General features: G+C 35.6%; 1 protein-coding gene across 4 annotated transcripts in view; it reads left to right on the plus strand.

Moving 5' to 3' along the window:
- The window catches only part of CHM (CHM Rab escort protein), a 167,393-nt gene extending 143,533 nt beyond the window's left edge, over positions 1–23,860 (plus strand). For 2 of the 4 annotated variants that reach the window (XM_004436750.3, XM_087426663.1), the window contains 3 exons: positions 7,998–8,096; positions 13,900–14,060; positions 20,109–23,860. In XM_004436750.3, the coding sequence (XP_004436807.1) occupies positions 7,998–8,096; positions 13,900–14,060; positions 20,109–20,300 (452 nt within the window). In that variant the 3' untranslated portion in view covers positions 20,301–23,860. Of the gene's footprint in view, positions 1–7,997; positions 8,097–13,899; positions 14,061–17,845; positions 18,245–20,108 lie in introns of all 4 variants that reach the window. The other 2 variants (XR_015550394.1, XM_087426664.1) reach the window with 2 other exon arrangements.
- The last annotated feature ends 2,898 nt before the right edge of the window (positions 23,861–26,758 follow it).

Below are 26,758 nucleotides of genomic sequence, written 5' to 3' on the forward strand. Positions count from 1 at the left end.
ATTCTTTCTGAGCACGTACTAAGTATTCACTTATTGACTAATTCTGATACTCAGTTTCTCTTTACCTCTGTATCTCCTGCTCAGATTCACCTGTTCTTGAATCAACACCAGTTTTTACCTTCTTCTCTGAGTATAGGGTAGAAATTTGCAAACTTTTACAGTGTAATTCAGGGTTAACCAATACTACGGTACATTATATTGAACATTGAGTTACTGTGCTGCATTCAGTGAAGTATAATACATAAATTTCATTTTGTAGTCTTTGTTAAAGAGAATCTTATATTAATGTTTTAGGCGTCATATAAAAAGATAGAATATATAATTAAGTATTATCAATTTTCAACCATTTTAATTTTTATTTTTAGAAATCACGCGTTTTAGACTTTTTATTCTTCCTGTGTTATGCAAATGCTGCGCTATAGTCTTAAGTATGTGGCTAAGAAGGTGTTTAAGACAGTAAAATACCTTGAGTTCACTTTCACTTTTTAGTCTCTTTAATTTAACGACTTTTCATGGATGTCACATTGCCTTATATTTGGCTCGAATTAGAATTTGTAAAACCGTAAGTGTGCAACTGAAGTTTACCTTCATATGGTATGGGGATGGTATATATGAAAGGTACTTGCAAGGCAACTGAATAGTTCAGTTAAGAAGGATGATGCATTTGAACGACACACTATTGTGTGGTAGTTGAAAACATAGGCTGGGTTCAAATCCCAGCTCTTTTACATACTAGTTGATTGACCTCAGACAAGTTACTTAATCTCTCTGTGCCTCAGCTTCCACATCTATAAAATAGGGATAATGATAGTACCTACCTCAGGATTGTTATCAGGATCAAATTCATGCAAACAGTGTATGGCACTTACAAGTGCTCAGTAAGTATTAGTTTTTACTTTAAAATGAATCACCAGAGTTAGAGAGAACTCAGGAGCCCTAGAGGTGTGTTCCAAAACACGGATGGATACCCTTGGAGACATGTCTCAGTGAGCTGAGTTAGCGATTATTCCCTCATTTATTTCAGAGTAATTTCCTGCTCCAAAAGCAGACTTCTGATCTGAGTAACAGAAGCCTCTAGCAGAGATGCCTTCTAAGGAAACTGGAAATACCTGTTGTTCAAAATAAAAATATTTTAGGTGATTAGTTAAATGAGTTTTCATTGCAATGGAATTGAGGTTAGATAGGAAAGGTTTGAAAGCCAGTTAGAAATACCCATTAGGATGTAAACAATAGTCAATAATGCATCATTTATTTTAGCACCCCCTAGTGTGCTGTAGTCTCCCCAAATACATTCTTCAGATAGCCGAAATGGATCCTTTTAGGATTGAAATTTTTAGTTTTTTAATAATTATCTTTCTAGCGTGATTCACACGTTTCCATGCCATTCTATACTGAATATATGAAACGTATTTTATAACTTAGGGATATTGTGAACATTATTTATTTTAGTCCATTGTAATCCAGTGATGCCCTTGAGGCCTATTGAGTGGTTAGGCCTATTTGTTTCTATGCTAAATGACCCTATACTGTCATGCTTTTATCATTTCTTGCATCTACATTTTATATGTCTTCCTCTGGCTGTTTTCATGCAGCTGTCAGGATGTTCTTTCTGGCAGCACATTCCACTGACCTCCCTTCCCCCTTATTTGCTGCTTGTAATCTGCAGAGGGCTAGAAAACAAGATAGCCAAGCTTGTTGAAATTGCATGTAATATTAACAACCAAGTTCTGAGCAAGTGGTTGTGTTAGTCTGTGGGCATTGTAACATTTACCTTGGATGCTAAAAAGCCTTTTTTGAGAGGAGGAAGGGGGCACACACTCCGTGGTTCTTGGTTGTGTGTAAAGGACCTCTGATAAGTGTGATGTTATTGTAATTGCAGTGTAAACAGAGGTCAATATTGGTTAAGTTGGTATTTGGATACACTGATAGCAAATCACTGTTATCCATTAACGTAGGACTTTTCTGAGCAACCCTGGGTTAGCCTAGTTATTTGATCTTTTTTAAAGTAGTGTTACATTTTTAAAAATCTATACATCAATTCAAGTTCCCCTCCCCTCAGCTAATTTGATTCAAGTTGTTGCAATTGTTAAATATTTGAAATTTATTTATTGTGTTTTCTAAAGCTGAGCAAGTCATATTTTTCACCCACAGAGTTCATCTTTCAGAACATACCTTACATCTTTATTTTCTACTCATCCTTTTTTATATCCTAAATGAATCTAATATGGGTTTTATTTTCTTTTAAAATCATTTGTAAATGAACAAAACATCATCTCTGCAGCTCTTCTATTTGACATTCAAGTTCACTCTCTTTACAGTACTTATTCATATTCTAGGCAGTTTGAAATCTTTTTTTGTACATAATCAGGCAGTAACAGCTGTTTCATTCTGGGATTTCATGTTACAGGATATTATTTATCTGTGATATGATTATATATTTGTGAATATATATAGTATATATAATAATTAATAATCAAGAATTTTATGTAGGTACTAGTTTATATAATTTTCTCTGCTTTTATGACCCTATAAGAAAATGTTATATACTATCTTTTATAGAAATGAGTTTAGATAATGATTTAAAACAATCATTGGTACCTTTTTTCTTTTTTCTTTTGTTTTTTTGAAAATGTGACTACATAAATTATTTTTTATTAGTATTGTCACAAAGCATGGATTTGATTTTGGAAGTAAACTTATTTTTCCTTGTGATCTTAAGTTGACGTTCAAGGGTTTTTTTCAGTAAACTCTATTGAGAAAGTACAAGCTGACTCTGGAGTTTTTCATGGTTGAATTCAAAAACCAAATTGTGTGCCATATGTCATCAAACTCAGTTCCTTACTTGGTACCATAAAGACAATGTGTTTCTGACCTTTTCTATCTTATTGACACAGTCATATGTTCTTACTTGGACTATATTACATAAATTACAGTTGGCCTTTATTCCTATATGAAAGACAAGTTATAAGCCACATTGATTCCTATATACATAAATTATATATTCCTAGTTAGGCTGCACAATGAAATGCACTTGTTGACTAGCTCATACATAAAGTTTCTTTAAATGCATTTGGAACAATTTTGCCTACTTGTGTAGAGTGAGTGGCTGCTATGTGTGGTAATCTCAGAAGCTTGAAGAATAGATTTCTTTCTTTTCTCAGGAGCATTCACTTAGGTTTTACTTTCACGTTTGTAATGCCAACAGTTTTTGGTTTAAAATCTGTCATCATTGAAAGAATCATGGCTGATGAATAGGGAGTTAGATTCATAAAACTTGTCCCTATAGCATAGTGGTTAAGTCTGGCGCATTCTGCTTCAGCGGCCTGGGTTCACGGGTTCGGGTCCCAGGCACGGACCTATGCCACTTGTCACGCCAGGCTGTGGTGGCGACCCACATACAAAATAGAGGAAAACGGGCACAGATGTTAGCTTAGGGCTAATCTTCCTCAAGCGAAAAAAAAAAAAAAAAAGAAGAAGAATATTGGCAAAAGTGTTAGCTTAGAGCAAATCTTCCTCACCAAAAAAAAAAAACTTGAGAACTAGAACAAGTCTTATAGATGAACTAACGCCACCTCTTCTGTTTAATCATGAGGACACTGAGGCCAAAGACAGAAACTGACTTGGCCAAGTAGATACCGAGAGCAGAAGTAACATCAGACCTGCATACACCGTCCTCTACTGTGTCACCCTGCTGCTGTAGATTAGACTTGTCACTTTTATATGTGCTCATTATTATTGTTGTGCAAATTCTGAGTAGAAATTCCACTTCTCATGTGTTTCAAAAAAAAAAAACTTGTAAAAGGGCAGTAGCTTATTATGTGCGAGACCAATGTTCCAAACTCAGTTTTAGAGAACTGAAAGTGTGTTGTTATTTCTAGTTTTGTGTTGAGTGATGTCTGACTTCGAATTTCAGATGCTCTTGTTTCAGTGGTGCTCATTGTGACTGGCACCCCATTCACCGAAGGTTTTCAAGTTTACCTGTACTTTCTGTGAATTAAAGCTTCTTTCATGCTAAGGTTTCTTTAATGCCAATACAAATCTAAGTATATTGCCAACAGAGAAATTGTGATAGAGAACACATTTTGTCATCGTTTAGCCCACCGAGCCTTTAAGCAGTTTCTAAATGAAGTAAAAAGAGCATAGTTTATGAAAGATAGAGTCAGGGTTTAAAGATTTTTTTTTTCTGTGTAGGTTATAATCTCACATGATACCAGTGGGTCGTGTTTCTGCTTCTATTGCATCTTCCACAGTCTTAGTAATAGTTGTTAATTGATACTAATGAATGTAATACTTTTAGGAAAGCACTTGCCCCATCTGATCTAATTTATGGTCATTTTTAGCATTTATTGAGCAAGTTAATTCTGTGGAAAAGAACCAAAGTCACAGAATGCAAAGAAGCATTTTACACAGAGAATTAAATTTTAGTAGAAATGTGACATGTTCTACAAGTTTGGTTTTGTGATTACCTTAATGCCTTAAGGTCTTTAAACTTTTTGCTTATGTACCCCTTGAACACTTATAAGTTGACACATACAATTTTTCATCATAAGAGTCAAATAACTGCCAAGAGTATAGTTTCTAACATTATAAATATTGATATGTAATAGTAAAACTCTACCATCACTCCTTTAAATGTATTCAATGGAATTTAAGTACCAGAGATATTTGATATCCACTATCACCCATTTAAAAAAATAAATAGAAACAGAATTATTTTCTAATTTCCTAGGATAATTAGCTTCTAAGTATTTTTTAAAATGTCTTCCGGGCCGGCCCTGTGGCTTAGCGGTTAAGTGCGTGCGCTCCGCTGCCGGCGGCCCGGGTTCAGATCCCGGGTGCGCACAGAGGCACCACTCCTCCAGCCATGCTGAGGCCGCGTCCCACATACAGCAACTAGAAGGATGTGCAGCTATGACAGACAACTATGTACTGGGGCTTTGGGGGAAAAATAAATAAATAAAAAATCTAAAAAAAAAAAAAAAAAATGTCTTCTGGATTGAGTAATTAAAAAAATAATTAATAAAAAGTAATAAAAATTGTGCAAAATTAAACTATCCTAAATATATTACAATTTTGATAAAGGATTATTAAACACAAAATAAATTTATTGAAATGCATTACTTAATAAAGTGGAAGGAGGCAGGGTTGAGCATCTGGACGATGACTCCCTTATGGTTATTATACCTTGTGAAAAGTCCTCTTGTATCTTTGTACACATCCCAGTTTGAAGGCTGCCTTAAGTGACTGGCTGTGCCTTCTACAGGAGGTTATTACAGTTACTACACAATATCATTTAGTGACTAAGAGCAGGCATTTGAGAGGCATACCGTTTGGGCCTGAATTCCAGCTCTGAGTCCCAGATCTTCCTGTTACTAATTGCATGACTTTGGGAAATCTGCTTAACTCCACTGTTCCTCTGTTTTCTCACCTGTAAAATGAGGATAACAGTTGGCTGTCGCACAGGTGAAATGAAATAATACTTCTAACGTGCTTAGAATAGTGTCTGACACATGCTGGTTAGCTGTACAGTCAATTCTAGATAATCTTTTAAATTCTTTTGAGAATGTTATATCTTAAAGTGTCTGTGAGCATTTCTCAGGCAGATTTAAATAATTTGAGGATTATCCGTTGATACTTTCCTTACCTCTATCCTGATCCGTCAGATAATTTCCTACATTTCGTATAAGAAAATACTAAAAATTTCCCCACGCATGTGTATGCATACATATATTTGTGTACACACATGTATCTAAGCCTGTGAGGACTTAATGTCTGCCCATGATAGGGAAGCACATTATCTATAGCCACAAATATTTATTGAACACCCACTGGAAGTGAAAGTTATGTTTGACAAAGAAGAGAAAAACCTACTCTAAGCCTTGCCCTTGTAAGGGTCTTACAAGAGGTATGAAGATTAAAACCAATTTTGAAAATAATTTGAATTTTTTGAAAAATAACAGTCTCTCTCAGTTAAAGAGAAACAATGAATTCAGATTCACCTAGATAAGGAAGTGATGTAGGTAACAGGAAAAGCAGGAAGTGTAGGAAGAAAAAGTAGTTGTTCATACCTTAAATTTGTAAGTCAATTAATAATGTAGCATCTTAGCAGAATCAAGGTGTAGACGCTAGAATTCAGATTATGAATGTCTTTAAGTTTTCTCTCTAAGAATTGCTATAAAACTCATTAAGTACAAGATAGCAATCTGACTTCACTACTAGCAATTTTTGCTAGCACTCCTTGACCTGAACTTTGTTACATTGTTAGGAAACAAGGATATACTTACACCAGTATATTTCTTTTATATATGCTGTTGAACAGAACCAGTAGTTTACCGTTAAGATATTTTTCAAAATATACTTTTTTATTTATATTCATGTTCATTTGCTTTTTCCCTAGTATACATTAATTGAATAGGAAAGAACTGGAAAACTGAGAACTTTGGCATGAACATTTTATGAGACTGTGGGATGAGAGGCAGGACAGTTTCTCTCGAGTGTTATATCAGGGCTTTCTGCCTTTGTAGTTATATACTGTGTTTAATTCACCAATTATCTAGGGAGTTTACACTCCCTCCCCGCCAAAGTTATATGGTATTTTAAAAATTTAAGTTAATTAGAAATAATTTTGTTGTGAAGGTTATTATATCTTTTGAAATAATTATTATCATGCATTATACAATATCACAAAACCAATGGAAATCATTGTTAGATTCACGTAAAAACATTGCTTAAATAAGGGAGATCTTTTATTAGGCCATACATAAGTCAGGAACCTTCTTAGCATATCACTTTCTTTGGTGGGCCTGGAAAAAAAATACTACAAAATTTGATTTTAGCTCACATGGTTATTAAGAGTCCCTCAGTTTATGCTTAGTTATATTTTAGAGTAGTTAAATGTGGAATTAATTTTAATAATGAGAATCCTATTCTGATGTTTGGGTTTCATGATAAATTTTGAACTGTCTTCCTGGGATTTAAAAATAATGTCTAGTAGTCTGAAATAAACTTTTAAAAAAGAAGTGGGTGTACTTTTCTACTGGTGTTTTAGGGGAAGGAATTTCTCAGTACTTATTCTGTTCTCTAATATATTCTTTCCGCCATTATTCTATCCCAACCCAAGCCCTTTCCAGGACCATGAGAATTTCTCCCATTTAAAGATCCTTAGTCCTTTCTTTCAGTACGTAGAACTTTTCATCCTTCCTTTACCTCTGTGTGTAAGCCTGTAGGAATTCTAAATGCCTTAGGCTACAGTATTTCACTTCTGTGAAGGACCTTTTTTGTACATGATATTCTCTAACCCAAACATTCTCCAAGGTCCAGGCCCCATGAATCTGTAAATGCAAAAGGAAAGTGATTTGGAATTCCTAAAAATATTATAGACTGTTTTAACTTGTGCCATTTTATGGACTTTCAAGTATTGGTATGATTAAAACTAAGCCAACAGTGTTCCCCGAAAAGGTTTTTTAGAAAACCCTATAATGAATAGATGATTTGTTGTTAACTTATCAGTAAAGTTTGTATAAATGGATTCTTCTGTCTAAAGATTATGAAGTGTGTTCTCTTAGGTAAATAAATACTTTTTAAAGTATTGCTTTTATTATTATTTTTTAAAACACTTTCAGTCTTTTTTACAAAATTATTTTACTTAGCAATTCTTTATTCACCCTCTTTGGGAATGTTGTAAGGATAACTTAAGCTCTTTCTATGAATAAATGGCTTCCTAAAAAGCTTTTCTGCTCTGCTAGTTTTACAAAATAAAGCATAAACTACTACTTCCTCTAGGGTCTTAGCGTGCTCTCTTAGTTATTAGTTAATACACATAGCATATTGTTATGGTTTTTCATGTCCCCCGATCACTAGATTATAAACACCTTGAAGGCAGGAGCCATGACTTGCTCGGCTCTCTGTTCCCCATGGCAGCAGCTTAGTGCCTTAAATATGAGTACATAGTAAAATTTGTGATAAGCAAGAACTCAAAATATTATTTTTTTAAACAGATTTGGTTCATTTGACTTGTACGTCTTCTAAAACAGCAAGAGAAGATTTAGAACCAGTTGTGCAGAAATTGTTTACTCCATATACCGAAATGGAGATAGGTAAGAACAATAACCAGTGATTCATGATGGAAAGGTAATGTAACCACTTTATTCTTCTTCATTATCTCACGAAGTTTTCTGCAACCTCAACTGAAATGTGATGTATTCAGCAACAATGCTTATGTGTTTTACTAGGATGGTGACCACAGTCGCTTCCTAAAAATGGGAAAATATTCACTTTATAATGGTGAAGGAAAAATATACATCTCACATAATGTATATAATTAAGTGCAAAAATATACATTTATATGTGTACATACTCACATGCAGAGAAAAAAGGCTGCCAGGAAATCTCTCAATGTCGGTGGGATTATGGACAATTTTTATTTTCTTTCCTTTCAGTTTTCTTTATTTTACAGGTATACAAAGAGTATATATTCCTTTATCAGAAAAAGTTACCCTCATTTATGAAAAAAAAGTTGGTTCAACTGAGAGAAGGTTAAAATATTAATTGACAAATATAAGAATCCTTCTTAACTAATAATTGTCTTTTAATGCATAGCACGCTAGTGATGTGATAAATGTTTAGCTCTCAAGATATATATGCCACTATGCTACTTATTCATGGTGGAAAAATGGTTTTCAAGCGTGAATTTTTAAACTTTTCTCCCCACATTTTAGGGTAGCTCTTGTAGCTGTGAATGGAGCAAATTGTAGTGTATTTTGTATGTAAGTGATCAAAAAAATAGCCTGATGGATCTTCTCCATTTATATGAAGTGAGGATGATTTTCATTATAAGATTTGCATGCCCACTTGAATCATGGCCGGTTTCCTCATTGATTCACATATCTTCATTTTCTTTGGATGTTATATTTGTTCAGGCAACCGTTTATTTACTCCTACATATTGTATTTCCTTTTAGTTCATCTCCTCTGTGTCTTATTCGTTTCTTGATGCAGAGATAGTGCATAGAGGGGCATTTATATTTACATAAGAAAGCAAACTGCTTTCTTCTCAGGAGCTAATATCAATATAATTAATTATTTCTTGAGCTGCCTGAATAAAATCCTTCAATATGAAAATTTACTTCACTTCAATTTTGAATTTAATTTGTTTCATATTTACATAATTTTTTTCATTAGAAAGTCTCCTATAAATGTTTGGATTATTGTTAAAAATTTGGTTGCAAAGTTATGATACATGATAATATTCCTAAACCTAGTATGGAATCATAGTTTTATCCTTGGCTTTAATTACCTTATAAAAGCTCTGAATTCCTTCTTTATTTCTGAAGTTTTTCATAATTTTTTTGTTGTAATTTTATTGTGTGATAGTCCAAATAATATACTAAATTTGAATCTTGTATCACTGCTCTTCACTTTTTAAATGCATTTAATTTTCTTTTTTAAAAAATCAAGCTGAGAGAAATTACATGTTCATTACTTAGCATTCTCTAGCCATTTTAGATTTTTAAACATTCATCTTAATGGTTAAAGAGATCCCATTTTGAAATGATGTATTGTTTAGAACCCGAGTGAAATTCTTTAGTAAGAACTGTGTGCTCAGAGGGGTCCTCAGGTGCACTGAGGCACTGAAAAGCTAGTTTTCACTGACACACAGGCCTTTTTATCATCAGGATGAGGTAGTGGTCATATTTTAATTAAAATGTCAGAACAAATACTGTTGGAGTTATTGAAAATGAATCACCAGATAAAGTGAGCACTGGGCCATGGCAGGTCAAAGAGGCAAAGTCACCTGGAGAAGAGAGCTCAATTCATTTTCCTGCCTAAATGAGGAAGAAGGAACTTTATGAGCAATATGAACTTTTAATACATTAAAGCACATTCTTCTCTGTAGCAAAGGCCCCTATTTTCACAGATTGATGACTTTTATTATTATGTTTTAATTATTTGACAATATGAAACCTTACGCTTTAGAGCATTGTAAATGTTTTGTTTTAAAACGTGTGCCAAAGGAATAACATTTGAGCTTATTTTCTTTTTCTTTTTGAGCTCTACGTTCTGTTTTGTGTAATGCTGTGTTTCATAAGCCTTTGTGAAAGTCAGCCTAGTCACCTTGCAAAGAAGTGTTATTTATTGTAAACGATAATGTTCTCTTCTCAAATACAGGACTTCTTTGCTAATGTGTCTGAGAAATTTCAGTAGGGTTGTGAAGATATTCCCTCTGTTCTCCCTCTTACTTACTTTTTCGCGTTTAAGGTATGAACCAGAGCTCTTGATGTTTGCTCTGTCTTAAGAAGCAGTTGTACTGGGGCCGGCCCAGTGGCGCAAGCGGTTAAGTGCGTGCACTCCACTGCGGCGGCCTGGGGTTCACCAGTTCGGAACTCCGGGCACGCTCACCAGATCGGATCCCAGGCGCGCACCGACGCACCGCTTGTCAAGCCATGCTGTGGCGGCGTCCCATATAAAGTGGAGGAAGATGGACATGGATGTTAGCCCAGGGCCAATCTTCCTCACACACACACAAAAAAGCAGTTGTACTAATACTTCCAAGGGCCCTAACTCCCATGCTCCTTTAAGAATATCGAAGATCTCTAAACCCTTTCCTACTTCCTACTCCAAAGAAATTTCACATACTTGATGCTTAGTGAACCTGATTCTGCGGGTGAGAAAATTAGTGATTGTTCACCATTCATATGTGCATGAATTATTCCAGACTCCAGAATATCCTTCAAAGCACTGAGTGAGCAGTATGTTCTAGTCTCCCTGGTAGTGCTGTCCTAAGTGGTTTCTTATTTTACCCAAGAAATTGAGATTTTCAATACAAAGTGAAGCAAGAATTTCATTAGTACTATATCTTGAAATGTCTACAATGTAGTATCATCACTGCACCATTTTCTTTCTCTTTTTCGCTCTGTTGTGCACGGCATGTGGAGTTATCTCATTCCATCTCATTCATTTCCTGTCTCAAAAGAGCAGCACTGCCTAAAAACAGAAATTCCCCTTATAGGTGTTATTTTGAAGTCAGTGGCTGGTAAGAGTGTTAAGTGGTTGTTGGGCTGAGAAGTCAAATGCCTTCATTCCTTTATGTATTTCTTGTCTACAGACTAGGTCATGACTGTGGCAGTCTCCTACTCTGTTGGTCTCCTGCTACTCTGCTATGTTAACTAATTTAGTTTACTCTCTGCCTAAACACGGCATGCAACTATAGACCATTTATTGCTTTTATTTGGTGGCCATTGTTGATTTTCTTCTGCCTACCTTATTTTGTACTTACCCTAGTTTAATTTGCCCAAGATCTCATTCTAAATTACCTATTATTTGTTTGGTCCTTTGCACTAATTAAATGAAATGAGCTATTACAGAAAACCAGTTCTACTTCTGGCCAAGTAATGTATTCCTAGCAAAACGTCGGTAACTTTAATATTTTTTTTTGACAATTGTGTACTTCACAACTGCATGTTATTTTTCTACCCATCTCTCTGCCTTGAAGCTGACCTCAAAGAAAGATGAAGCAATTATATATCTCTTTGAGAGTTTTAAGGTCAAAGCCTGGTAACTTCTTTGTATCTGGAGCATTTATCTTCAGCCTATGTCAACTTTTCATCTTCCTCATGGTTTCTTTTCAAAGCTTCAACCTCTATGAAATTTCTTTCCTATAATCTATTGAATTATTCATTTTCCCCAACTTCTATTGAGTGAAAGCCCTCCTCTGAGCTGGAACTTTCATGAAATACAAGATAAGCTCTCTTAGTATATGCTTAGAAATGGACTGGGCAATATTAAAAGACTTCCAGACCTTAGCCCACTTTTCTGCAATGTTCCTGGAGTCTGGTGTCACAAATCATAAGCAGTATGTTTAAGTATCTTCCTGTAAGATTTAGTGAAACCAAACTCACCAATAAATTTAGTAAAAGCCATATGGTTTTAGCTGTGAAATATGAGTTCCTTATGTTCCTTTATTTTGTCAATAAATAGATTTTGCCACCTATTGTGTGCTTACATGAAGTTAGTAATACCTTAGACTCATAGACCTTAGCATTGAAAAGGGACATCTTAAGGGATCACTTTTTCCATTCAGATTTTCTTCATTCTATCACACTAATAATTATAGATTATTCAGGATGAACTAGAAAAATAAAATATTTGGAATTCTTGTAGTGGAGATATTATAATTAAATATAATAAAATCCTATTTATCCTGAATTGGGGAATGGGACATTCTTGTTGATTGAATACTGCAATTAGCTGAGAATTTCTCTACAATGATTACCAATTTAACAATAAGAGTTAATTAACTAGATAATTATACCTTTAGCATTTTCTTTATGATTCACAAGATGCCTCAGATTCTTGGGTAATCTTCATACACATCCATTATTATCATTGTAGAGAATTTGAATTTTTGTTCAAATTCAGGCTAAAGAAAACACTGTAGTCAATAAATATATTAACAGCAATATTTTGTTTTCAACCAAAGAAAATTTAATTATAACATTTCTAAGGAGGAGAGGCAGAGAAATAATTATTAAGATAGCTAGAAATAGGCTTTAGCTATTGAGGTTTAATAAGGTTCAACCTTTTAATAAGCACGTCATACTTTGATTATACCTGAAAACAGGATTAAAATCAATTCAGAAATTATTCGTTGAGCACCTGTTGTGTGCTAGACCCTGTATCAGGGAACATGAAAAAGCAGGAGAGTAAGGACTAAGTCTGCTTCATCTGCTAGCCCAGTGCCTGACATGCATAATAGATGCTCGCTGTTAGATGAGAGAATGTGTGCTCAAAACAACTTGCTGTCTCACAACCTTATTTTTGTTATTTATTCATTGATTGCCATTACTTTTGTAATCCAGTAGGACGAAGTGTTAGTGAGTTAGGATATCGAAGTTTTAATCCTATATATACTATTTTAATAACAGCTTTATTGAGGTATAATTCACATACCATACAATTCACTCATTTAAAGTGTAAAATTCGGGGCCGGCCTGGTGGTGCGAGTGGATAAGTGCACACGCTCCACTGCGGCGGTCTGGGGTTCGCTGGTTCGGTTCCCGGGCACACACCGATGCACTGCTTGTCAAGCCATGCTGTGGCGGCATCCCATATAAAGTAGAGGAAGATGGGCACGGATGTTAGCCCAGGGCCAGTCCTCCTCAGCAAAAAAGAGGAGGATTGGCATCGAATGTTAGCTCAGGGCTGGTCCTCCTCACAAAAAAATAAATAGGTAAATAAATAAATAAATAAATAAAGTATAAAATTCGATGTTTTTTAGTATATTCACAGAATTGTTCAAACATAACCACAGTTAATTTTAGAATATTTCCATAACCCCCAAAAGACCCCATACCCATTGACAGTCATCCTCCACTTACCCCCAGTTCTGCACCCCCCTGCCCCGACCCTAGGTAACCACTAATCTACTTCCCCTCTCTATAGATTTGTCTATTCTGGACATCTCATAATCCTGTTTATAGTATTGACTTACTGCATAATTTTTCAAGTTGGTTGTCCATGTGAAACATAAGAAAATCAATTTATCTTATCTTCTCACTTCATAGGTATAATTTAAGGATGAATGTGATCATAAGCACTTTGATACTGGTGAGCAGAAATAATAGAAATCCGAGGGAACACAATTGGAGTCAAATCTAAGTAACTTACTAATAATCCAAATAATTTTTAAAATCTAACTTGGCTTAGGTTGAAAAGGCATCATTGCTTGAAATATCATACACATGTATTAGAGTGTGTGGATACAGATTTACTGTTGTTTACATACAAAGCTCTGATTTACTACAATATATAGTCATGGCTTTGTTAATAATTGGCTACATATTGTAGTAATTGACAGACATATTGTGCTTTAGATGTAAGTAAAATTTATCTCTACATTTAGAAAATGAAGAAGTTGAAAAGCCGAGACTTCTGTGGGTTCTTTACTTCAATATGAGAGATTCTTCAGACATCAGCAGGAACTCTTATAATGATTTACCATCCAACGTTTATGTCTGCTCTGGCCCAGACTGTGGTTTAGGAAATGATAATGCAGTCAAACAGGTAAGGCTGTTGGTGTTTCTCGGTTTTGTGTTAAGAAGAAGTTGGTGTGGCAGAGAAGATGAATTGTTTTTTCCTCTGGGAGATGGGAAAAGAGACTAGAAAAGCATCTCTCTCATTTAATACCATCTCTGCAATTTGCCGCTAAACTTTTTTCTATGAACAACAAAGCTACTTTAAATAAAGTATCAGTTATTTTCACATTCTTGAATATAATGATGAATTACAAGAGATCATTTATGAGTTCCATTGAGGGACTATAGATGGAAAATGTTAGAAATATATATTCAGAAAAATGAGTTTATAATGCCAGTATTCTAAAGAAACATTGCTTATAATTTAAACTGTTGGCCTATCAGTGTATTATTTTGAAATACACAAACCTGTTTTTCTGTTAACCTGAGTCATTTCAGAGGGAGTGTACCTAGTAAGGCATACAAAATGTAATTTTTTTTTTTTTTGAGGAAGATTAGCCCTGAGCAAACATCCGTTGCCAATCCTCCTCTTTTTGCTGAGGAAGATTGGCCCTGGGCTAACATCCGCGCCCATCTTCCTCTACTTTATAAGAGACATTGCCACAGCATGGCTTTATAAGCAGTGCGTAGGTCCGCGCCTGGGATCCGAACCCGTGAACCCCGGGCCGCCGAAGCGGAATGCCTGAACTTAACTGCTACGCCACCTGACCGGCTCCCAAAATGTAATTTTTAAATGGTTTTAAGGTATTTTCTTATCTTGGAAAAGAAAATGTAACCTGTAGTTTTTCACAGTTAACATTATTCCTTTAATGTTTTGACACAAGCCAGTGTCCCAAGAGCTACTATTATAGCTGCTGACCAGTATGTTAAATCAAGGTAGAATTTTGTGACAGCACTCCTGGGCAGGGCTTTGAAGAGGTACAGGGCAGGCTGACACAAGCTGCCAAAAGTGAACTATGATTCCATTAAGCTAAAGATTCATATGCATATACAAATACAGTTCTCTGCACTGACAGGAAGAGAATAGCAGAAAATATCATTTTTTGAGGCACAAGTCTAAATTTTTCACAGATATAGTTGGCATATCTGTCTATTGAATCAATAAATGGATAATTTAACATGTTTTAAGACCACAGATGGAAGTTTCATTCCCACTAGTGGCAGGAATCTTATAGAAGCAAATTGGCCTCATTGAGCCTTTCATCTAATTTTTAGTCATAGCAGCAAGGCCGTGACCCATACATTTACAGTTTTTGCCAGATTCTCTGTTTCTCATCTTTAGAGTCTAATGGTCATCTTGGATAATCATATTCAGCCAGTAAGAACAAACAAAAGCAGGAAACCCCATCTCTCATCCATCATTCATTCTATTCGTTTAATAGGAACCCAAGGTGGTTCAAGATCTACATTTATGGCTTAAAATGACCAACTCATTTTTGCTTTGATGGTCCACTTTTTTCCAAGCAGAAATTGCCAACAAGTTTTCAGCCAGGTAACTTAGGTCGTTTTTATTCCTAAGTGAACTTTAATGTTTTTTAACCAAAATGGAAGGCCTTTTGAATAAGGACTTATTTTACAAGTGCTAATGTGATAAACTGCAAGCTAGAAGGTTGTAATTTAAAGGATCATTTTATCATTAGGTAATTTGCTTCCCAAGAAGATAGACTTCAGGAGTACAGCGTTATCACAATAGAAAATAGTATAATGCTGGTTTTGGTACTAATTATTATATGCTATTAAATACAAATAGTTTTAAATTTGTTATATAGCTTTTAACCTCACATCAGTTTTGGGAGAAATATTATAATGCCTACTTTAAAGGGCAAAAATAATAATATTTACAAGTAGCCAGTTTATTCAAATAAACTGTGTTCTGATTCCAGTATATCATCCTGTGTTCATTCCAATCACTAACTGATGACTTCAGTTTTCCAAATTGTCTATAAAAGCTCTTAGAACATCACCTAGGCTTTGCTTGTGTAGAAAACATAAGCACCTACAGATTTCTTTTTTTACAAAAAAATGCTTCATTTTACATTAGCAAGTTTGCATCTGCTTTTCTTAGCTGTAAATGTATAGATGTTGAATAACATAGACCTGTCTCCCTTGTGTTCATCTGGAACTATTTATGATTTGGAGACATACTAAAAATATAAAGTGATCTGTGTTTACTACTCACAAGTGAAAGTTGTGTGCAGGAGCACACAAAGACCTTCCCTATTATCACCACAATGATGCTAGCCTAAGTGAGAGTTGTGATTCTTTCTGTGACTTGCTAGTTTTTGTAGTTTATGTTACTTTAATTTTTCTCTGAACCGGACATACAATGTCTCTTTCCTTAATACAGGTAGTGTCTCATTTACCCACACATACTGATGAACGGACTGGTCTGTAGTCCCCTACTCTCAAGACATTCATAGCTCACTCCTTCAGGAGCCCCAATCCCCTAGGGGCTGCCACTACCATGGGAGCAAGAATAGTTAAATAGTACTGTACTCTTTGTATTATACTTCAGGTATAAAATGGGTTAAATTGGCTGATGTGGGCTGGGCTGGCAACTTAATCACGATTTAGACTGTTTTTATGGACAGATTAGCAACTTGCTTATGACTTTTGGTACATAATCTATAAGTTGAAGACTAGCTTCATAGGTCGTATGCACTATCAAGTTGCTCACATATTGCAGAATCATTCACTTTCTCATGCGTTGAGGGAGAGGGCAATTTTAGGTGTCATATTTTCTGAAGCTACCATTCACTGAGCATTTCTATGTGCCAGACACTGTCCTAAGCATTTCATATATATTACCTTGTTTGGTCTTCACAACAACCCTATGAGGCAAGTATCTGTGACATCCCCATGTTACAGATGAAGAAACTAAGGCCCAAATGGGCTAAATAACTTGTCCAAAGGTCCCATAGCTGGTAAGTTTTTGAGCCAAGATTTAACCTCAAGTCTGTTGGCCTCCAGTGCTTGTACACTCATTTAGTGTGCTGTGCCCCTTTCACCTTGTTAATGCAGGTGCATCCTAAATGCGTTAAACTGCTAGATTGGTAAGATATTTACTTTTGTGTAGATATATGTTAAATACACAGGAATATCTTAAATAACTCAGCTTGTCCTCTCTGTACTTCCCAATATAAGGAAACCAAGTAACAATATAATTAGCCCTTTTTAATTTTTTTAACCACATGAAACTCTTTACCCTATAAGCTAACTTCTGGCTTAAAAAGGGCAGGGAGGATTCAAAATTGACAGTTAACTACTCTGAACTAGCCTCTTTATGACAACTCTCAGAACTGGGGCTTAGTTGACAAATGAATTGCAACAGACCAAGAAGCATTAGGTAAACCTTCCGGAACATGGCAGTTGACCCTAAAAGTTTCCAGCATTTAGAGAGAGGAGAGACTTGGGAAAGGCTGGAGTCTGGCTGTAGGAAATTGACATCAGCGAGGGCCAGTGCCAGATGTGCTGAAGGTAGGAGTTCCACAAGCAAGTAGAGCACGGATAAGGGTAGTGCAGCAGCCTACAGTTGGTTGGCAGTCATAGCAGACAGATTGTTCATGACAGGGATATATGGAAACAGATCAAGTGGGATCCGGCCACAGGGACTGGGTTTCAGGGGAAAATCTATCCTACAGGGAGGTGGCAAAAGGGAGACCAGGTGTAAGGCAACAGAGGAACTGAAGTAAAAGTACTAGGATTGATAATAATAATATTATTATATTTATATTCAAAATTTGTACAATATACAGTTTTTAAAGTTCTTCCATTCATTAAAAATATATATATTGAGATTCTACTCTATGCCAGGCACTAAAGATCCAGAATTGACTAAAACCCAGTCGTTGTCATCCTTGGAGGAAGCACTGTCTAGTAAAGGAGAAAGACATGTAAACAAATGACGATGCAGTGTAATATATGCAATAACAGAATAATATCCAAAGTCCAGAAGTAATACAGAGGAGCCATGAGTTCTATCTAGGAGTCAGAGAACCTTACAAGAAGGATATAAAAGATGAGTATCCAAATGGAAGACATCCAAATGGAAGACAATCAAATCGAAACATTCCAGGTGTTATAGCATCTGCATCAGCCCAGGATGTAAACATCATGATGTGTTTAAGAAAGTACAAATAAACAGGTATTAATGAAGCGAAAAGTTTGAGAGGTGGCGATGGGTTGAAGTAGAAGATGAGAAGACCAGACAAGGTAGGCCTGATGGGTTATGAATGCCGTAGTAGGGATCTTGAATTTTTATCCTGTTAGAAATGAGGAGTCATTGAAGAGTTTTAAGCCAGAAGGTGGCATAAACAGAATTTCATTTTCCATAGACTGCTCTGAGGGCAGCATAGAGATGGATTACATAGGGAACCCAAGAGGCAAGGTGACCAGTCCAGTTCTGAGATGTTGCAGTTGTCTAGGGGAAAGATGGTGCATGCCTGGGCTATGTCTGTAGGGAAGGAGCACATGGAGGCAAGAACTAGGAGATAAAATTGACGGGATTTGGCGATTGATTGCATGCAGAGAGTGAAGGGGAGGGAGAACTTCTACAGACAAACAAGGTAGAGATAAAAGACAAAAAGACCATTAGAGGAACTGAAGTGGGAGGTAGAGGCTCTGTCTGAGCTCAGTCCTCCTGCTTCTAGGGGCTAAGTATCTCCAGCAAAGATGTATGGTGAGTTCCTGGGGTGGAAAGCAAAGCAGGCCTCTCAAATATTTAATTTCAAAATATCCATAATAAAACGGCATGTCCAAACATATACCCTTGAACTATACTCAAGAGGGAAAGAAGCTGTTTTTCTCTCCCTGTCCCTTCTTTCAACTCCACATCAAAGCTCAAAAGTTTCTGTTTACTACCCCTCCACCCATTCCCAAAGAATATCAGTTTGAATCACCTGATGCAGGAGTCGACTAACTGTAGGTGGCCAGATGGTAAATCATTTAGATTTTGCAGCCGTTATGGTCTCTATTGCAACTATTCAACTCTGCCATTGCAGTGCAAAAGCAGCTATAGACAACAGATAAATGAATGAGAGTGACTGTGTTCTAATAAAACTTTATTTACAGTAACAGGCAGCAGGCTGGATTTGGCCTGTGGGCCATAGTTGTCAACTCCTGGCCTAATGGATGACCTTGTGTGTACATCGGGAAGAAGGGTTGAAGTGGTACAGAAGGCTAATAGTCTTTAAAACAAGCATAAATCTTAAAACCCTTTAATGACTTTCTTTTACCAATAATACAGAGTGTAAGCTCCCTAGCATGGCAGGGACCCTTATCTAACAATGAGCTTTATGCATCTAAATAAAAGTAGCAATATGTTTGGAATAGAATAAGAATGCTACTTGCCACATTTACTTTCGTGTGTGTGTGTGTGTGTGTATTTGTTGTTGTTGTTAATTAAGGTCACATTTACTTTCTTATTTTACCCTGCTAAACTAAGCTCAGCTTAAATCTTGACATTTTAACTTATGTTATTATTAATAACAATGATAACAGCTACCATATACAGAGGCTTACTCTCTGCCATTTTGTAGACAAGGCAAGCAAGGCTCAAAAGTTGAGTAAGCATTCCCCAAATCACATTGCTGTTAAGTGACAGAGCCAGCATTTGCACATGGCTGTCTACTCAGTCCATGATCTTGAACACTGCTATACTTCTTAAAGCCCTGGGGGGGAGAAAATTATACTAGAAAAGCAAATCGTTGAGCAGACAATGAAGAATTTTCTTGATTTGAACAATGACTTGTTAAAATTATTATATGCTAAATTGTACAGAAAGAATATTAAGGGAAATTGTATTTCTGTTGACATGTAGAATGAATGTCCTTAAATTCTCAACTATAAAGAATCTGATCAAGTACTGATATACTTGAAGGGTGGACCTGAATGCATGTATAGAAGTAGGAGGAGAAAAGTCATGCAATTCTGAAAGCAGATTTTTAGAAGATCATATAAACTGGGTAAAGTTCTATAACTTAAAGAAATTTTTAAGGGTTGATACTTTATTTTTTTAATAGTGCCAAAAGGCACATACGATGTCCAAAAACTATTGTGTCCTTTCTTCCCTGGCCAGGCTGAAACACTTTTCCAGCAAATCTGCCCCAATGAAGACTTCTGTCCACCCCCACCAAATCCTGAAGACATTATCCTTGATGGAGACAGTGTACAACCAGAGGCTTCAGAATCCAGTGCCATACCAGAGGCCAATTCAGAGACTCCCAAGGAAAGCGCAAACCTGGGAAACCCAGAGGAGCCCTCTGAATAACGGATATACACCAAACTGGATACCCCACCTTGGAAATTCCTTCTGGCCTCAGAGTCTTCTTGATGGAAGAACTGCTTGAAAAATGTTAGGAAGCAGCAGCCAGTTGACATGCAGAATTACCAAGAGAAACACATCATAGAAATCCAAAAGGGAATTTTCCTTCAAGAGGACATTCCAAGAACACAAAACACTTGTAAAGCACATTGACTTGCCTGCTTTAAGATACCAAACCTGTGGAATTAGCAGATAAAAATTATAAATGGATTGATTCCCAAGAATATAACTATGGCTATGAAAGTGATCCTATGCATTGTTAATAATTCTGTGGTATTAGGACAGCTTTTGCTTGCCGCTTTGGATCTTTGTTTGAAAGGTACCTCTTCCGAATCAGCTCATATATTTCCTTTGGTTATTTGAATTATATTTTTTGTGAGTATGAGCATCATGACACAAATGATAAAAGCATATGTAAATATAGTTGAGAAAAATTAAACTGTCGTGATGCAGGCAGGAGCCTATGTTTGGAATAGAGGTTTGTTTTGTTTTCTATCTTGAGAAGTATTGAAAATGCTAATATTAAAGTAGACATTGTTACAAATCGTGAGTCCACCACTCAGTGTTTTTTAATGTTAGTAGTGATATTTATATATGAATCATTTACACACTAGGAGAGCTCAGTACTGAAGAAATGGAAAGAAAGATTTGGATAGGCTCATCAATATTTGGAAGTTCTGTCTAGTCAAGTAACTGGAGCACTAGCCTAATTGTCTGTGGACCTAATTTAGTCCTAGCTGTGCTACTGATATTAGGCAAATTGTTTAATTTCTGGGCCTCAGTTTCTCCATATGTAAGGTGGAAATAGTAATACCCTGTCTACTGTCTGACAGTGATTTTAAAGATAAATGCAGTGCCGCCTTTAGAATGCTTTTTCTGGAAGGAAAGTTGTTTCAGAATTTTCTCATTGACTTGGGGGTGAATATCAAAAATCTCATGCAGCAAATACTTATTTGATATCAACTCCCCCAACAGAATATATCAGGGGAGTTGTTTTTATTGCATTAAGCTTTTAAAATAAAAATCTATTTCCTAAATTAATATTTTATAGTCTTATAAACTAGTAAACAATAAAATGTAGAACTGTGGTTTTGAATCTTAATAAAGAAAACACTCTGTAAGTTCTTCATATTCCTTTTCTGGTAGGTAAACCTGAAACCACCAAGGACTCTGAATAGAGGATGACAGTTGGTAAACCCTAATATGCACTTAATGTAAAAATGTTAGAGCTGTACATAGGCAGCAAATCTAGTTACAGTGACAGTGCCTGTATTAAAATTTTTCCAAATGCCAAGCTCTGATGGTTTACTTTTTTTGAGCAATAGTTTGGACTTAATAACTTACTTCAATAAATAAATACATAAAAAGTCTGTTTGCCGCACAGTCTGGCCTATGTTGCCCATCAGGGAGCCATGGCTACAGTGGAAAGCACATAGTTCTTACACACTTTAGCTACAGCTGGGCTCTGACCTCTCCAGATTTCCGAGAAGATCTTAAAGGAAGCCAGCTCTGTCAGTCCACAGACTCATGGGAAATGGAAAGAACCAAGGAATGTAGCTCTTGCCTCACCTTTCCAAACCCTTGCAGATACTGCTCAATCCAGATGAAAGGAAAACCTTCCCAGCCTCTCAGGCTATTCCTAACCCCTCTGCCCATTGTACAGCCCCTTCCCTATCTCTTTAGTCCCCTCTTTCCCTTTCTTCCCCCTTTATAATGTTATACAAATCAGGGACAGGAGAATCACATTAAAACCTACTTTGTTATATGGATTCAGACCTTTCTTTTTTTTTTTTTAATTTTTTGTTTATTGCAGTAACATTGGTTTATAACATTGTAAAAATTTCAGGTGTACATCATTATACTTCTATTTCTGCATAGATTACATCATGTTCACCACCAAAATACTAATTACAACCCATCACCACACACATGTACCGAATTATCCCTTTCACCCTCCTCCCTCCCCCCTTCCCCTCTGGTAACCACCAATCCAATCTCTGTCCCTATGTGTTTGTTTATTATTGTTATTATCTACTACTTAAGGAAATCATACGGTATTTGACCTTCTCCTTCTGACTTATTTCACTTTGCATTATACCCTCAATGTCCATCCACGTGGTCACAAATGGCTGGATTTCATCATTTCTTATGGCAGACCTTTCTTAAATCATGTTTCCTGAAACCCAACTATGGCACGCACTAAATGCACGATACATACATTTAAGCACTGGCTATTGGCCCTGCCCCTCAATACCAGCAATATAAAAGGTTCCACTGTATGAGAGTATTGAGTCTGAATACAATTGCAGTTAAGTTGCACAAATTAAGGTATTGTATTTTGTTATAGTCTTCGAGTTAAGGCCTCTTGAATACAGCATGCACATTTATGTGAACAGCCAATCAGGGTAGGCCCAGAATAACTAGAAAATTTCTGATAGCTTTACTGCAGCTATCTATATGTAGAAGAAGGAATGGGGTATTCTGTGGTCTCATGGCCCAACCCATATTGTGTACTACTTCATCCATTAGCTAGCATCAGAATCTCTCTTCCGGGTTATTAAGTACTGTTGAAATGTTTAAAAGCTCCTCGGTGTGATTAGTGATGATTAAGATATTATACGACTGTTAAAAACCTTGTGTTAGAGAACTTTAGATATTTCCTGTTGCCTCAGAATATAATAGAAATTATTCTAAGAGCTTTCTTTTTAGCTATCTTAATTACTGCAGATAAATGTTTGTTTTCATCGTTTTAAGTCAAAAAAAGACAAACCTTTTTGTTTTGTTGTAAAACCGTAAGCCTGAAGTCATATGAATAAAAGTAATATGTTATACATGATGCAGAAATTTCAGTAGCTAATTTAAAATTTTGAAAATTGCTATTATCAAAGAATTTTGATTCACGTGTTTAAAATGTTTAGTTATGCATGCTGCTTATTAACAAAAAATGATAATACCATTGAGTTTAGTGATCAATATGAAAACCAATTACTAACCCTAAGTTGATATTGTATTTTTGTCTAGTTGGTATGCCTGCCCAGAAAAACATATATATTATAAACATATATATTTTTAATAGGAAAGCTGAGTTATAATTTTTCCCTGTCCCTATGATATTTAGTTGCCCATAGTAAAATGGCATGTTAATGGTTAACTTCTAGAATGGTCGTGTCTGAGACTGGCAGAATAATGTCTAAAATAATGGCCATGCTAATGTTAACTTCTGTTACAGCTATAGTTCCCAAGAAGGCAGCTTTTTTTCTAAAGTTCTGAAGACCTAAAAAAAATTTGTTGAAATTTGATTGCTAAATAGTAGTTAGTGATCCTTTAAGACAGGAATTAAACAGTTTTCTTACAAATAAATTATTTACTGCTGTTGTTATTGAATAATTTTTCTTCTACTCTCGGTTAACTTATATGCATTTCAAAAAGCATGACTATATGATTATTTATAATTTGCAAACTGTAACTGTACTTTTTCAGAGGAAATAAAGTCTGTTTTCAATGCCTTTCAGGTGTGGTATCCTATTTTTTTAATATTAAAATCTTATATATATGCTAATAAATTAAAGATTGTCTTAGAAATGATTTGTTTCTATCAGTCTATTATTTAAACAGTTAATTGTCCAGCTGTATACTTGGTTTTGTTTCTAGGCATCTGTCAACTGTGAGAGGTTTGTAAGAAAGGCAATCAAATGATACACGAATATGATTTACTTAGCAAACTGTTCTAGATGCCAGCATCAGACCTCATTCTGTTTGAAATCAATGCTGTGAGGCATGGGCTATGGCTTTACAGTACATCGATTGCCTACAAACTGTTTGCACATCTCACTTAGTGTATGAGGAGCTGAAATGTTTTTCATATTTACTTGGTGAATGAGAACATGTTTTTCTCTGTGGTGATTGAGTCCCCAACTGCTTACTTGCAACAGACAAGAGACTACTGATGTTCTTTTTATGCAGAAATCATTCGTTGAGCTATGATTTGTTCTTGAATCAAATAATTAAAGCAGAGTGACATTTTCTGTCAATTCCAAGTGGTTTCTAAAGCTCAGACAGGATGCATTCAAAAGATAACAGGACTTTCAAAACTGGCAATTTATCCATGAGATTATTAATAAATCAAGTTTAAGAAAGATGAGGTTAATTGAATTTTTAAACAAGTAGCTGTATTATCCTTCAAGCACCTTGGAGCTCATGCAGTCTTCACACTTTTTTTTAAAACAAGTACTTTGATGTGTTTTAATTCTCTTTAATGAAGGCTTTTTTTAAAACGCCAGTTAAGTGGTTTAACACTTAGCATCCCAGGTCACATTTTGAAGGCCACTTTTCTTTCCATCAATACAGTTTAGCTGTGGGGCTGCAGTGAGATGCCCTTCTATACAAATTGCCACGTCTGCTTTTTCTGGTGATGATGACTGTTAGGACCATTTGACAGGTAATCGTTAGAAGTTGAATCCTCGTAGACTGTAGGGTCTTTTCGCCTATCACTGCAGGGGGATTTATGTTGGTAATTCCTATTAATGTTAATAGGACTTGCATGTGTAAATCCTCTTCCTATCAATGAGACAGTTGACCCCTAAAAGAAATATTCTTTAGAAATGGACCTTCACTGATCTAGAAGCATTAGTGAATTATTCTATTCAAGATTTTCATGTGTGGAAAAAAATAGCAAGACTGTACCAATTCAGCAGAGGATTTGTTTATAGAGCTTGAAAAGATGAAATATTAGCCCTTAATTTTCCATTCCCGTTTCTAGTACATATTAGATACTATTTTTCATATTACCAACATAGCTTTTTTTCTTATTTTTGAAAGAAGAATTTAATCGAAGTCACATTATTATGTGCCACTACTATCCTAAAAGTTCTGGAAATATTGAACATTTTAAAGCTATGTAATAATACCCAGTCTCATAGCAATCAAGGAAATGCAGACCAAACCAAGAGATAAATTTTGCTCAAGTTAGAAGAATCCAAAGGATCATTAATCTCCAGAGTGGTGAGGGTGTAGGGGAAAAGGCACTCTTGTACATTATGGGAGTGAGTACAAATTGGTTATACGCTCTTTGAATGGTAATTTGGCAGTATCTATCTAAATTTAATTTAATTTAATTTAATTTAATTTTATTTATTTATTTATTTATTTATTTATTTATTTTTATTTTATTTTTTGTGAGGGAGATCAGCCCTGAGCTAACATCCATGCTAATCCTCCTCTTTTTGCTGAGGAAGACGGGCTCTGAGCTAACATCTATTGCCAATCCTCCTCCTTTTTTCTCCCCAAAGCCCCAGCAGATAGTTGTATGTCACAGTTGCACATCCTTCTAGTTGCTGTATGTGGGACGCGGAGAAGCGGTGCATCAGTGCGCGCCCAGGATCCGAACCCGGGCCACCAGTAGTGGAGCGCATGCACTTAACTGCTAAGCCACGGGACCGGCCCTATCTAAATTTTAAATACAGATACCTTATGACCAAGCAGTTCCACTTCTAAAAATCTAGCTTACAGAAAGTTTTGTACATGTACACAAAAACACATGATTTCTCACTATAGCATTGTGTTTTGTTTTTTTAATTTTGGAAATAACCTAAATGTTTACTAAAAGGAGACTGGCTTAAATTGTTAATACATGCATTCTATAGTATAGAATACTATGCAGCTGCTAAAAAGAATGAGGTATCTGTATGTAATATATCTCCAACACATTTAAAAATCAATTCACAGGATATATTATTTATGTAAAAATAAAAACAAAACCCTATGTGTACTGCATGTATATATATATATATACATACATATATATAGGAAAAGTTCAAAAAGTAAACTCGTAGCAGTGGTTATGTTGGGGAGAAAGATTTGGATTCATGGAGGGAGAGTAAAAGGGTACTTTAACTTCTACATAATTTTCTTTAGAATTTTTAGTAGCAAGTATTCATGTATCATGAAAAAAATTAACCTGTTTAGTAATACAAAACCAAATTCCTAGGTGGTATATGAGACCACCAAAAATAGTGACTTCAGATATTGGATTACGTTAATGTTTTTATAAAGTGCAATTAAGATGTGACATATAATAGGTAATTAGATAAATTATGATACATCCATTACAATGGAATACTATGCAGTTGTTAAATGGAATTAGGAAACTATGTACTGCTCTAGTGTGATTTCCAAGACATTAAGTGACACAAGCTCTCTATACACAAAGTATGCATAATATCTGCATTTTGTGTAAGAAGGGGAAGGGTATTCAAAAACATACGTATATAAATGGTTGCCTATTGGGAAAGGGAAGAGACAGGGCATGGGAATGGAAGCTAGACCTCTTCAAATGTATCTTGTTTTATAGTTTTGACTTGAAAGCAAAAGCAATCCTTAAAATGTGAAAACAAACTGAAACCATT

The sequence above is a fragment of the Ceratotherium simum genome, chromosome X (assembly GCF_057802395.1).
Source record: "Ceratotherium simum simum isolate JZ-2026a chromosome X, ASM5780239v1, whole genome shotgun sequence".
Classification (NCBI taxonomy): Eukaryota; Metazoa; Chordata; class Mammalia; order Perissodactyla; family Rhinocerotidae; genus Ceratotherium; species Ceratotherium simum.